We start from the raw sequence: 12,716 nt of genomic DNA, 5'->3' as shown, positions 1-12,716 counted from the left end.
TCTAGAGAGGTAATGATGTACATCCGGGGTGGGCAACTCCAGTCCTCGAGGGCTGGATTCCTGAGACTTTTAGATGTACCCCTGCTCCAACACACCTGAATTAAATGAATGGCTCGTTATCTGCTTCTGCAGAGCTTGATGACAACACATTGGTTTCAACCAGGTGTGTTGGAGCAGGGACACATCTAAAAGTCTCAGGAATCCAGCCCTCAAGGACTGGAATTGCCCACCCCTGATGTACAGGGACTCCGCAGATGTCAAGGTTGCCTCGGCAGGAATTGTTGTTAAGACCAGGAGGAAGTGGCAGGCACAAGAAGCCATAAGCAGAGCGGAGACACGGCTGAGGCACAAGACCTTGGTGGGTACCGTGGCAATGGGGAGGGTAGGCCTTGGTAGCCTTGGTGCAAACTGTGCCAGAGGAGGGGCACCTTAGAGCACATCCTGAGCTGTTGCCCAAAGGCTCTGGGGGAGGGACGGTATAGCTGGCGCCATGACCAAGTTTTAAAATCCCTGGCTGATTCCATCTGCGTAGCGATACAAAACATCAAGTCCCAGGTCGCCCCGAAGCAATCTATCACCATCATTAGAGCAGGACAGAAAGCAAACCACCAGCCAAGCTCCTCAGGAGTGCTCCTTGCCACCGCTCGTGACTGGCAGCTCCAAGTTGACCTGGGAAGGAAACTCAAGTTCCCAGCCCTTGGGGGGTCCTGGTCCCTGGGGTTGCTCCTGGGGCCCGGGGTGCTTGACCGGTTGGCCGGGCCGGTCCTGGCGGGGGTCTTCTGGGGCGGGTGGCGCGTGCCGCGCCCTTGCATACCTTCTGGTGCGGCCCCTGCTTGGGCAATCCCCCGTGAGGCAGGGTGTCGGGGCCAGATTAGGGGGCCACATCCCGGCGGGGCGGTCTGGCTTGGCCTCTGGAGGGGGCCCTGGCTTAAAGAACTGAAGCTCGTGGCGCGGGCGGCATCAGCATCTGGGGCGCCCGGGGGGGCTAGGTTGGGGTGCCTGGGGACCGGCGGGGGGACCCCCAGCGGCCCCCTGGTGCCTTATGCGGCTTGGGGTGTGGTCGTTCGCCCTGGGCGGGCTGCTCCTGGTGCTGCATCCATTCCGGGTCCTCCTGGCCTGGGGTCGGGTCCCTGCTGGCTCTGGGCTCACCGGCGGGTGCCCGCCGGCTGCCCGTTCGGCGTGGCTCTGGTCGTCTGCTGGGCGTGGGCTTTGGCTCCTCCGCTGGGGTCTCGGTCGGGGGGCTCTCTGGGCCCTCCCCTCGGGGGGCTGGGCGCGGGGGTGTGGGGGGCTGGGGGGCCTGGGGGTTGGGGGTTGGAGTCGGTGGTGTGGTGCGCTGGGTCCTTGGCTCCTTGGGGGCTTTTCGGGTGTGTATGGGGGGGCAATGGCAGCCTCTCGGCTTGGGACCTTGGGGGCGCTGCTTGGCCGTGGGGTGGTCGCCGGGGGCCCCTAGATCTCTCGCTCTTTCTGCTGGCCCGACTGCTTCTTCGGGCCCGGGGGCGGCTCATGGGTTGTGCAGTAGCGGCTCTTGGAATCACATTTGTCATGGACGCACTGGCCTCGGGCTGTGGGATAACACTCATACTGGGCTCAACCATAGACACGTTGTTCCCAAATACCTGTTTTATGTAACTTCCACTCACTTCCTCCTCTGTTCACAGCCACCACCATTATTCCTAAGCCGCACACTGGTCACCAGACTGGCTTGATAACACAACAATAAGCACAATATACACAACCACAATTTCACATCACATCACTTGAAACTTATTGACTATTCCCCACCCATTCGTTTTCCTATCTTGTATCCCTCCTCCCTGTTAACTCCCCCCCCCACCCCCCTCACCCTGGTGTAACACTGCCCTCTCTTTTTTACATCCTCCCTTTAATAAAGTATTTACCCTTCCCTAGGGAGGGCTGGTGATGGTCACAATTATGCAATGAAATAAATTCATTTATTTAATTGCAATAATAAAATATGCATTGCTGTTAAAAGATTGCACTTCTTGTAGTGTTAACCTTCAACAGCATGTGCAGACAAGGTGAAAAAAAAAAAAAAAAAAAAAAAAAAAAAAAGTTCCCAGAAAATATAGTTACCACTTCACTCCGCCCAGACATGGTGTTAACATCTGAGTGGTGCTACTGGAGCTGACGGTCCCCTGGGAGGACCGGATTGACAAAGCCAATAAGCGAAAGAGAGCTAAATACTGTGAGCTCACCACAGTTTTTTTTTTTTTCTTCTTGCTTCTCTTGACGAGGACAGTCGCACTCTCTGTTTCTCCCACCCTTCCGTTCTTATCTCTCCCAGCCGCTGCTTTGTCTGGTCCTGTGAGTTTAGAAGAGCCTCTCTCTGCAACTCATCCAAATCTGGAATAATGGAATTAATTAGTTGGTCTCTCAGCGCTATCAATCAGATTTTTTCAACAAAAAGAACCGGGGGTGGTGAACCCGCATGTCCAAGCGGGACTTTTGCAGCTGGTTACGCACTTGACCCTTGGAACAAGTGGCGAGTTGTGTGTCTGTCCATCCTTTCTGTGGAAGACGTGGAGGACATCTACATGATTGGAATAATGATAGTAGGCATGCTGCTGATCGAAGCTGGTGGTTTCCTTATCTATCGAAAAGTTCGTACTACGCTGGCGACTGTTTTGAAAAAGCTGCCAGTGATTTCTGATTACAGCAGAGAGACCGAGGACAGAAGGCTATTGAAAATTAACATAGCCTGTATCAAATCACATTGCTTATCTCCCTTTCGGCTTCCCAGCCAGCCAAGGTTGTCTCATCTTTAATCACCAGGAAGTTTCTGCAGACGGCGGCTCTTACCCCCCACTCCCTCCCCCCGCTCCTTGCCTACATTCCCACCTGGAACTGTTGATGCTGAACTTTGCCACACGTCATCTGGCTGTTGTCAGTAGCGCAGCTACAGGTCTTCAACTTCCCATCCGCAGCTGCATGGAGGTGTGGTAGCAGCGCCCATTGCAGCACGCCCATGTCCCCAAACGGCTGGAATCCTGTTGTTCTTACCACCCGACCCCCTCCCCTAGACTGTGTCATGCTTACATTTATGTTTGCGGAGGCAGTTTTTTTTCCTGGTTTCACACTGCTTTCTCTTTAGGGAAATCAGTTTCAAACTGGCAGTTTTTTCCCCTCACCCCGCCTCTCCTCCTGTTGTTGATCCCTTTTTCACCTAAATATGTGGAGACGCTGAATTGTTTGGTTTCATTTCTGTTAAACGTGACTGTGCCATTCTCATTCATTTATGAAGACTTGACCCACTAGCGTGATCGACAAAATGCTTCTGCAATTGACCGGTAGATTGCGATTTTTGGGCGCTGGAAGTCTAATTAATGAATATCTTTCCAACTTTAGCGTCAGATATCAGACTCACGGTAAAATTTAATAAACTATATTAATTGCAGATATTTGTGAATATTTTCAGACAAATCTCTCCCCTTATTAACCTGAGATAGAATAAGTTCTCTTTGGTTGTGAAGACCTTTAATTGGTTTGCACTAAAGGTCACGGCCTTTTGTTTTGATCCTGTGTGTCAGATCCGTGCACCCGCTCCCAGACCTGTGCCTCCATCCCAGAGCCCCTCCAGCCTCAGCAGGTGGACGTAGACTTGGTCCTGGTCCCGGATGGGTCCAGGGAGATGCGAGCGGACCAGTACACCGGAGCCTTGCAGCTGCTGGGCTCGGTGGTGGAGCATCTGGAGGTGAGCCCTGAGCCGGGCCTGGCCGACGGGCGGGCGCGGGTGGCATCAGTGCAGAGGGCAGAACTGGAGTTCGGGCTGCAGAGTTTCCAGAAGCCGGAGCTGATCCGGCGCCACCTGCTCGGCCTGCAGCAGCGCGGCGGGCCCTCCTCCCCGGGCCGCACCCTGGAGCTGGCCCTCCCTCTGCTGCTGAAGGCGGCTGCCCCTCGCCGCAGGAAGGCCATGCTGATGGTGGTGAGCGCCCAGGCAGCACTGGCTGACCGCGCCCGGCTGCACCGCGTAGCCCTGAGGGCCAAGTGCCAGGGGGTGGCGCTGTTCATAGTGACGGTGGGCAACGCCTACAACCGCACTCAGGTTAGCATCATTCATTCATAATCCATCAAATAACACATTAATTAGTTTTAATATTTAATCCGAGAGAGAAAACCCGTGATGTTTCTGAGCTTTGTTTTTTTTAAATAAATGAATTTATAACTAATGAGTTAATAACTCAATAATGAATCTCATTAAACACCGGCTCTTTATTTATTGATATGAAGAACATTTTTACCTGAAATACAGACACTCATTAATGAATGAATAAACGACACAATATGTACTATGGGTTGGTTAAATAACTAATTTAATTAATCAATAGTTAATGAGTTAATTCATTAATTGATGAGTAACATAGTTAATGAGTAACTATGTGAGTTAGAAACACATATAATTAAATTATAAAGACTGATGAATGAATGAACAGGTGGAGGACTTGGCCGCTCGGCCGCTGCAGCAGCATCTGGTCCATGTGAGCGCTCTGAGGGCGGAGCAACAGGAATACACGCAACGTTTCTTCAGGGTCTTCCTGTCAGCCCTTCACAGTAAGACACACACTTCCTGTCAGCCCTTCACAGTAAGACACACACTTCCTGTTTTGGGTTGTTTGATGTTTTATAAAGTATTAAAAAATATGAAATCTGTGACTAATGGAAGGAAAATTATGAATGAACGAATCACTCTGCCTGCGTGTGTGTGTGTGTGTGTGTGTGTTTCAGAGGGAGTCCACTCCTATCCTCCTCCTTCTCTCAAACGTAGATGTGACCAGTTGAGTGAACAAGAAGAACAGCTCCCCACTGATGGGTAACACACACGCACTCACGCACACACACATACACACAAGTGTTGATGGTGACATCATTCACAGTAATAACACATACTAAACTCATAAACATTTTAAATGTAATGTGTGAAGTCTACAAGTCTATTTAATATACCATGTTAGCACAGTGCTAACTGTAGAGAGTAGCCTAGCATTAACTGTAGACAGTAGCTTAGTGCTAACAGTAGACGTTAGCCTGTCGCTAACTGTAGACATAGTCTAGCGCTAACTGTAGACAGTAGCTTAGCGCTAACTGTATGTGTTTTCAGTCAGGAATTTGTGGATGTGGACGAGGTTATTGCAGATGAAGAACACAAACCTGTTAGAAAACAACTGAACATCATTCAGACCTCAGGTAACACACACACACACACACACACACACACGTGTTCTCTGTTGTGTTGCAATGCGTTGTCAGCTAGTTCCGTGTGATCAACCCGTGTTCTCGTGGTTCTTTGACCCCAGCGTGGGGGCATGTTCTCCCTTCTGGTTTAGCGGCTGTGGCGGGAACGCCAACTGATTTAGTTCAGAGCAGGAATGTTTCCGGACGTGTGGCGACCATCGTAAGTCGGAGACGATTGGTCGGAACATGCCACCTCTCCACTTCAACTTTCCATCCTTAAACCAGGAGTGTCTACACCAGGGAGCTGCTGTTCCTCATGTGGCCACTAGGGCTCATACTGTGACCAACAGGTGGCAGCAAAACCCACTGATGACCTAAAGAAGTCAATTTATCCATAGAAATAACATCATCATCATCATATTAGAGATGCACTCTGTATATATATATATATAGTACTATTGCAACAAAACATCATCAGTAGGCTAACCTGTCTCACGATGGTCTAATCCCAGCTCACTTAGATTTAACATTTAGACATAATGTATAACATTTAAATTTAAAATTTAGATTTAGATTAAATATTTAGATATAGATTAAATATTTAGATATAGATTTAACATTTAGATATAACATATACCATTTAGATTTATATTTAAATATTTAAATTTTATGCTTTTTTTTTTTACCTTTATATATGTGGTTAAATGTTGTGTTAAAATATGAGATACGTGAGATAAATAATGAAAATGTGTTAGCTACAACTTTTATACTACATTTTTACACTTGGCACCCCATAGTTTACCACTAAAACAAACGTAAATATGTCATTTGTATGAGGAAAAAATAGGTTTTAATTGTGCTCTGATATAAATACCTAATGTCTGTCAGACCTGTAGGTTTCACTTTTGCTTTGTCGGGTTCTGGTCAAAGCTTGAATAAGGTTCATATCATAAAGAAAGTGTCGATTCATACGGAAACGTATCTATAGACCCTGGGACTATTGACACGGTTTTCCGGACCCTTTCTACATGAGTGTAATGTGCCTGTGTGATGGCCGAGGGGTCTTAGTGCCTCATTCAAGAATTCTCCCTTCTGCTGCTGTGGGTTCAAATCCCACTTTGTCATAAATGTTTTCATTTTAACATGTTTAAAACGGCATTTTCCACCTCTAAAAATACATATACAACATTATTAATTAATATTAATATTTAGAGTATTTTCTGGTTTAGGGATAGACTTAGGGATAAAATAAAAGGGTTAGCGGGGTAGCTAAAAATAAATATGAGCTAAAATAAAACGACTTTATGTCATGTGGTACACCTATCACTAGTGTTGTGGTGGTCAAGACCGGTCTTGGTCTCGAGACCAAATTTTAAAGGTCTTGGTCTTGTCTCGGACTCGGGATTTTCCGTCAAGACCGTTCGAGACCAGCACTAATTCCTGCTATTTTTAAACTTTTTTATAATGTGATAATAACACGGAGAAGAACGGGATAAAACAATCGTTTATTCATTATTTAATCCACCCTGTATAATGACCACAACCTTCCTTAATGTGACTGAGTGACGTGTGTGGCTACGGTGTCAGTTTGGACCGCGGAGCGCAAGGGAGAAATGAACTAATCACCGGTAAAAATCTCAGTAAAACTCCAGAAAACAATCACCAATAATAAATATTATCTTCCTGGTAAAGACAGTAGCTCTAATAACTGGTAAAATGATAAACTGGTGATATTACAGCCTTTCATTATATTCATGTATTTTAAGGCTTTATTACATAATATCAGCTGTAGTCCAGGCCGCCGCCATCTTGGATTATGTCGTCACCAGTGCGTCATCACCACAGAGTTTCACTAACACAGAATGAGTCAAATAACTGTAAAGAGGTTTAATATTAGTCTATTTTATTTATAAAGTGGTGTTTTTTTGTGTCTTTAGACTTTAATTACATTTATGTCTATAATATGTTCCCTACAATATAAACAGGTTCACAATATAATTATTTTTTATAGTTTCTGTTTCCACTGTATCCATAATAATAATAATAATTCTCAACTAGAACCATTGATTGATTAGTCACATGACTGTTCCAGGGTTTGTTTGTTTTATTTAGTTTCACATCTACCTGTAGATCTATGTTTTTTACACTGATGACAACTTGTTTGAAATTTTATTTCAGAAAGTTTCACTTTTACAGTTACAGTTGGAAACCTTTGTTAATTAAATATTCTAGTTATATTACAGTAACCATATTAAACTATATCAACTAAGTGAATTAATAAAAATAACCTGTTTAAAGGCTTTTTAAATCTAAAAACATATCTTAATAAATCTGTGACGTGTTAAACCTGAACAACTCAAAGAATCAGAATCAATAATCGTTGTTTATTGGCAGAAATGCTTTTAAACACTTGCTGTACATTCAGCTGACATAAAAATATTGTTTTCAAATATGTAGAATAATTGTGAATTTATCAGTAGCAATAGTAGTTTTAATATTTTAGTTAATTTTTCGCAGGCACCTTTTTTGTCCGTCAAATGTATTTAAAATAAACTAAAATTAAAGAGAGATGTTATTTAACTGTTGAACCTTGTCATAATTTTATTTATTTATATTTTTTTAAATTGAAAAAAAAATGTTTATGGTCTTGGTCTTGACTCGGTCTCGGTGCATTCTGGTCTCGGGCAAGTCTTGGTCTCAGATAGTGTGGTCTTGAACACAACACTACCTATCACATCACCTAAAATGGCCAATGAGGGGTTCTGTGTATGGAAAGAGGGAAAGTCAATTCATATGTTTCCATATGATCATAAATGGTCTGTGTTTAAAAGCAAATTAATCACAAAACGCCAAAACAAAATATTTGTCTCTCTTTTTCTCTCCTCGTCCTCTTCTGCAGCTGCTCATTCATTCTGTTTTTTTTTTTTTTGGTTGACTAATCGCTAGTTTTGGTCGACGACAGCCCGAACTACAACATAGGGTGGAAATCACAGTATGGGTGGAAATGAGCTGCTTGTCAGAGGTCTGCGTTCTCCGAGTGCTTTTCTAGTTATATTATTATAATTATTAGTTATTTGTAATAACCAAGTGCAATACTTGGCTACCTTGATGGGTTATTAAAGGGCTGAGTGGCTGACACGCCCACCGTGTACACCTTTCACTGTCAGTTGAGATAATGTACGTATACTTTTTTTGTTTTTTGTTCCAAACTGATGTGTCCATTAATGCAAACACCAATAAACCTCTGCATTTCACACAGTTTACAGCAGTCAGTGTTTGTAGTGTTGTGGTGTCCCAGTGTTTGGGATCAGAAACCATTTTAGCCCCAAACCAACAACCATCAACCTGAAGTGTCTCACATATAAAGTCTGTGACACGCTCAATTAAGACCTACACATGTATACACCTATAAAATGGCCATTACATTATTATTATTATTATTATTATTATTATTAATAACTGATTTAAACATGAATCACTCTCTCCTTTTCTGTTTGTTCTTCGTGGGTTTTGTTGGGGTTTCTGGGTTAATGTTCAAAGTTCACATACTGTAAGAGCCAATGTTTCCTGTTATTGCCGTTAGCTTAGCATGCTAACAGTGGGAATGTAAAGTCTCAAGGCACAGCGTTAATACCCGACACAGCCCGGGCTGTGCTGCCCCCTGCTGGTGGCACAGCTACAGTGAACGCTGTGGGTTGAATGTTTACTCTGATGTACTGAAGTAACGAGTCCCTGTGCTCGGACAGGAAGACGTCGTTTACGGTCCCACATGTAATAGGGCACTGAAGGAGGGTGGGCGGGGCCTGCTAATGCTCTGTGTTCTGGTTCATTGGATCTTCACTGGTTCTTCCTATTTTTGTTTTTGGTGGTTTTGTTCTTTCTTTTGTCTACTTTGAACAGCTAGCTAACAGCTAGCCATCGGCTAACTAAAAGCTAACCAACAACTAACAGCTAGCCAACAGATAACCAACAGCAGCTAACCGACAGCTAACTAACAGTTAACTAACAGCTAACCGACAACTAACAGTTAATTAAAAGCTAGCCAACAGCTAACTAACAGCTCACCAACAGCTAACTAACAGATAGCTAACAGCTAATTAACAGCTAACAAACAACTAGCGAAGACTTAGCTAACAGCTCACCAACAGCTAACTAACAGCAAGCTAACAGTTAGCTAACAGTTTGCTAAGCTCCCCCTCACTGAATGTTCCGTGTGTTTTCAGGCTCTGTGGACTCTGAGCTGCAGATCTTTGGCTCTCGGACTAAAGGTAAATGTGTGTGTGATGTCATCACTGGTTGTGATGTCATCACTGTGTGTGATGGACTTGTTGTTGGGTGTGATTAGTGTTAACGGTGTGTTGCAGACGCCTGTTTCCTGCCTCAGAACCAGGGCGGGTGTCAGAACTACACCATGATGTGGTTCTTTGACACCGAGCAGAGCGAGTGCTCGCGGTTCTGGTTCGGAGGCTGCGGCGGAAACGAAAACCGCTTCAGGACTCAGCAGGAGTGCGAAGAGCTTTGTCTCACCAAGAGTCGGTGAGGACGACTGCTCCGCCCACAGAGCAGAATCCTGATCCTGATCCTGATCCTGATCCTGATCCTGATCCTGATCTGGAATCCATGACAAACGTAAACACAGATTATAGATTTTCTTTTTTTTAAGTGAACAAAACAAAGTGAAGAGAATTTGCTTTATTTTAAACTTTCATATGAAGACCTTTATTTTTGTCCTTTATTCCAAACGTCACAGAGATAAGTTCATCCTCTGGTTTAGTTTCATCCTCAGGTTGAAACTTTAGGTTTAATTAATTCTGAGGCTTGTTTTAATCTCAGGATTAACTCAGTTATTCGTCCTCCTCAAAGTTTTTTGTGTTGGTTTTTGTTTGTGAAGAAAATAAAGATTTGGTCCCAAACAAACCTCTGTTTTCTCCTTTATTTACAACAACTAAAACTGAACCAGACTAAAGACTTAAACTGGGACTAAAACTATAAAATCATTTAGAAATACAAACAAAAAGCTCCTATTTTTTAACTGAAACCTTAAAGTAAGACTAAATCAATTCTTGGCTTTTGTTTCTTTTTGGAAACATCAAATCGTTTATAATAAAAACATTTACTCTTGTTTTTTTATTTTGTTTGTCTGAAATAATAAACAATCTTTGTCAACTTCACTTTCCCTCACTGACTAAAACTAAAACCAACTTAATTTGTTTTTAACTATTGCTAAAAGATTAAAAAATAAACTTTATTTCAAAAAAGTAGAATTTTAATTTTAGTCGACAGAAACTTGTTTAAAACTAAAATCATCCCAAATGTCACTGGAACTAAAATCTAATTGTTGGCCAAAGACTAAATATAAAACTAGAATGAACACAGACAACAACTGTAACGTTTCCTTTTGACTAAAACTAAACTGAGACTAAAAACAAAGACAAAAACTTTGACAAACATCATTGTTAATATTGTAGTAAAGCAAACCTTGTTCTGATTGGATGGTTAATATTTATAGTTTTTTATCTTTATGGATGTAAAAGGACAGAGTTGGAGTAGCGCTAAAAATCCACAAGATGGCAGTAATACAAGTAAATAAAAACCACAGAAGAAGTCTTTCATCGAATTCTGTTTTTTTTAGGAACCGGGTTTAGGGTTTAGTCCAGGTTTAACCTGAGTCTGGCTCCGTTAAGCCTGGTTCTAACTGGAACAGTGGTTTCATCAACGAGAAGACACCTTGGTTACCATAGTAACAGTCCATGGTCAAACCTGCTCCTGACCAGGTTTAAGCAGCAGACTAGGTTTAATCTGCTGAGTCACTCTCATGAAACCACGTCATCATTATTAAAGAAGTTATTTAGTGATGTTTTAATAAAACACTCAATATAGATCTATAAAAGGAAACATGAGTAAAACAAACTTCTGTTATACTTTAAATACCACTTTAATATATGGTATTTTAAAGGAAATTAAACACAATATTATGGTAAATGTTTAAATATGATTTTAAATCCATACAAATGATGATATAATCATTATTATATGTTTAATGTGTAGTGTATTATTAATGAGATATCATAGTGTCCATGTGTTTAAACCATCAGTAATAATATATGATACGTGTGTATCATCACCTCTGTTTACCACACGGTATAAATATGTTTATTTATTGATCAGAGATTAATAATGAGAAAGCTGTGGATATACAGAGAGGGAGGGGCTTCAGGGACAGGGCGGAGCACTAAGGCTCCCAATCACAAACTCCATGAACAGGGTGGTGGGTAAATTCACACATCTGGGCCTGTCGGGTGGGGGCCCGGCCCCTCTGTTGATGGCTGGGCTACCGTGTGGGGATCGGGGGGTGCGGTCGGGTGTGGTGGGGCGGTGGGTCTCTGGGGGGCATGGAGGGGTGTTGCTGGAGGCTCCCTTTGCGGGGTCTCTCCGGGCGGTGCTGGCCTGGTGGGGCGTGGGGGTGCCCCTTCCCTGCGGGTGGGACTTGGCGCTTGTCTCGTCTCCTGGTTGCCTTGGGGGCGCGCCTCGCGGCGTGTGGGTCCGGGTCAGCTTGCCGCGCCGGTGTGGGGGGTGGGCGGGCTGGGGGGGTGCCGGCGTCTGCGCCGGGGTTGCTTGGCGCTCCGGGGTGGTGCTTTTTGCTGGGGGCGGCTCTAGCTGTTCCGGTGGTTGAGGTCGGTATCGGCCGCTTGGTAGGTCTGTCCTGCTATCTGCGGGCTGGCAGGTGGGTGGGTTCTGCGCCTTTGGCTGGGGGCTGCTGCTCCGCATCGGTTGTGTGCCATTGGGGTCGGGCGGGGGGCTCTCTGGGCCCTTCCCTCGGGGGGTTGGGTGCTTGGGGGTGGCTGGATGCTGGTGGGGGGCCTTGGGGTTGGGGGTTGGGGTCAGTGGGGGGATGCGCTGGGTGCTCGGCTGCTTGGGCTTCCTCGGATGTGTGTGTGGGGGGGTGGTGGCTGCCTCTCAGCCTGGGATCTTGGGGGCGTCTAGGGGGTTGCTCAGCCGAGGGGGGGTGGCCTGGGGCTCCCTGGCCCCCACTCTTTCTGCTGGCCTGGCTGCATCTGCGGGCCCAGGGCAGTTCCTGGGTTTGCAGTAGCGGTTTTTTTTTGCACATATACTGGTCTACAATGCACTGGCACGCCTTGGGATGTGGGATAAAACTCATACTGGGCTTAACTTTAGACACGTTAATCCCAAATACCTGCTTTAGGTACTACCACTCACTCATTCCCCCTGTTCACAGCCACCAACATTATAGCTAAGCTTCACACTAGTCACTATACTGACATGATTACACAACATAATAAGCACAATTTATTCTACAACTTCACATCTCACCGTCACTGCAAAACAGTCTATTCTTCCCCACCTTTTCTATTTCCTACCTTGAGTCTCTCCTCCCTGCTCCCTTTCCCCTTCCCCTCCACTTAGGTATAACACTGTTCTCCCTTTTTATTTCCTCCCTATAATAAAAGATTTTTTACCCTTCCTTAGGGAGGGCTGGTGATGGTCACAATTAATCAATAAAATAA

The 12,716-nt window shown here is 44.7% G+C and overlaps 1 protein-coding gene across 2 annotated transcripts in view; it reads left to right on the top strand.

The window, feature by feature from the left end:
• Nucleotides 1-9,952, top strand: part of col6a4a (collagen, type VI, alpha 4a) — a 75,968-nt gene extending 66,016 nt beyond the window's left edge. For both annotated transcript variants that reach the window (XM_028442153.1, XM_028442152.1), the window contains 6 exons: nucleotides 3,549-4,063; nucleotides 4,452-4,569; nucleotides 4,744-4,828; nucleotides 5,117-5,202; nucleotides 9,414-9,458; nucleotides 9,555-9,952. In XM_028442153.1, coding sequence (XP_028297954.1) covers nucleotides 3,549-4,063; nucleotides 4,452-4,569; nucleotides 4,744-4,828; nucleotides 5,117-5,202; nucleotides 9,414-9,458; nucleotides 9,555-9,730 — 1,025 coding nt within the window. In that variant the 3' untranslated portion in view covers nucleotides 9,731-9,952. The remainder of the gene's footprint in view (nucleotides 1-3,548; nucleotides 4,064-4,451; nucleotides 4,570-4,743; nucleotides 4,829-5,116; nucleotides 5,203-9,413; nucleotides 9,459-9,554) is intronic.
• Nucleotides 9,953-12,716: the final 2,764 nt, after the last annotated feature.

This window comes from Gouania willdenowi, unplaced genomic scaffold, assembly GCF_900634775.1.
Source record: "Gouania willdenowi unplaced genomic scaffold, fGouWil2.1 scaffold_3_arrow_ctg1, whole genome shotgun sequence".
NCBI classification, from domain to species: domain Eukaryota; kingdom Metazoa; phylum Chordata; class Actinopteri; order Blenniiformes; family Gobiesocidae; genus Gouania; species Gouania willdenowi.
This window is presented reverse-complemented; position numbering and strand designations above follow the sequence as displayed.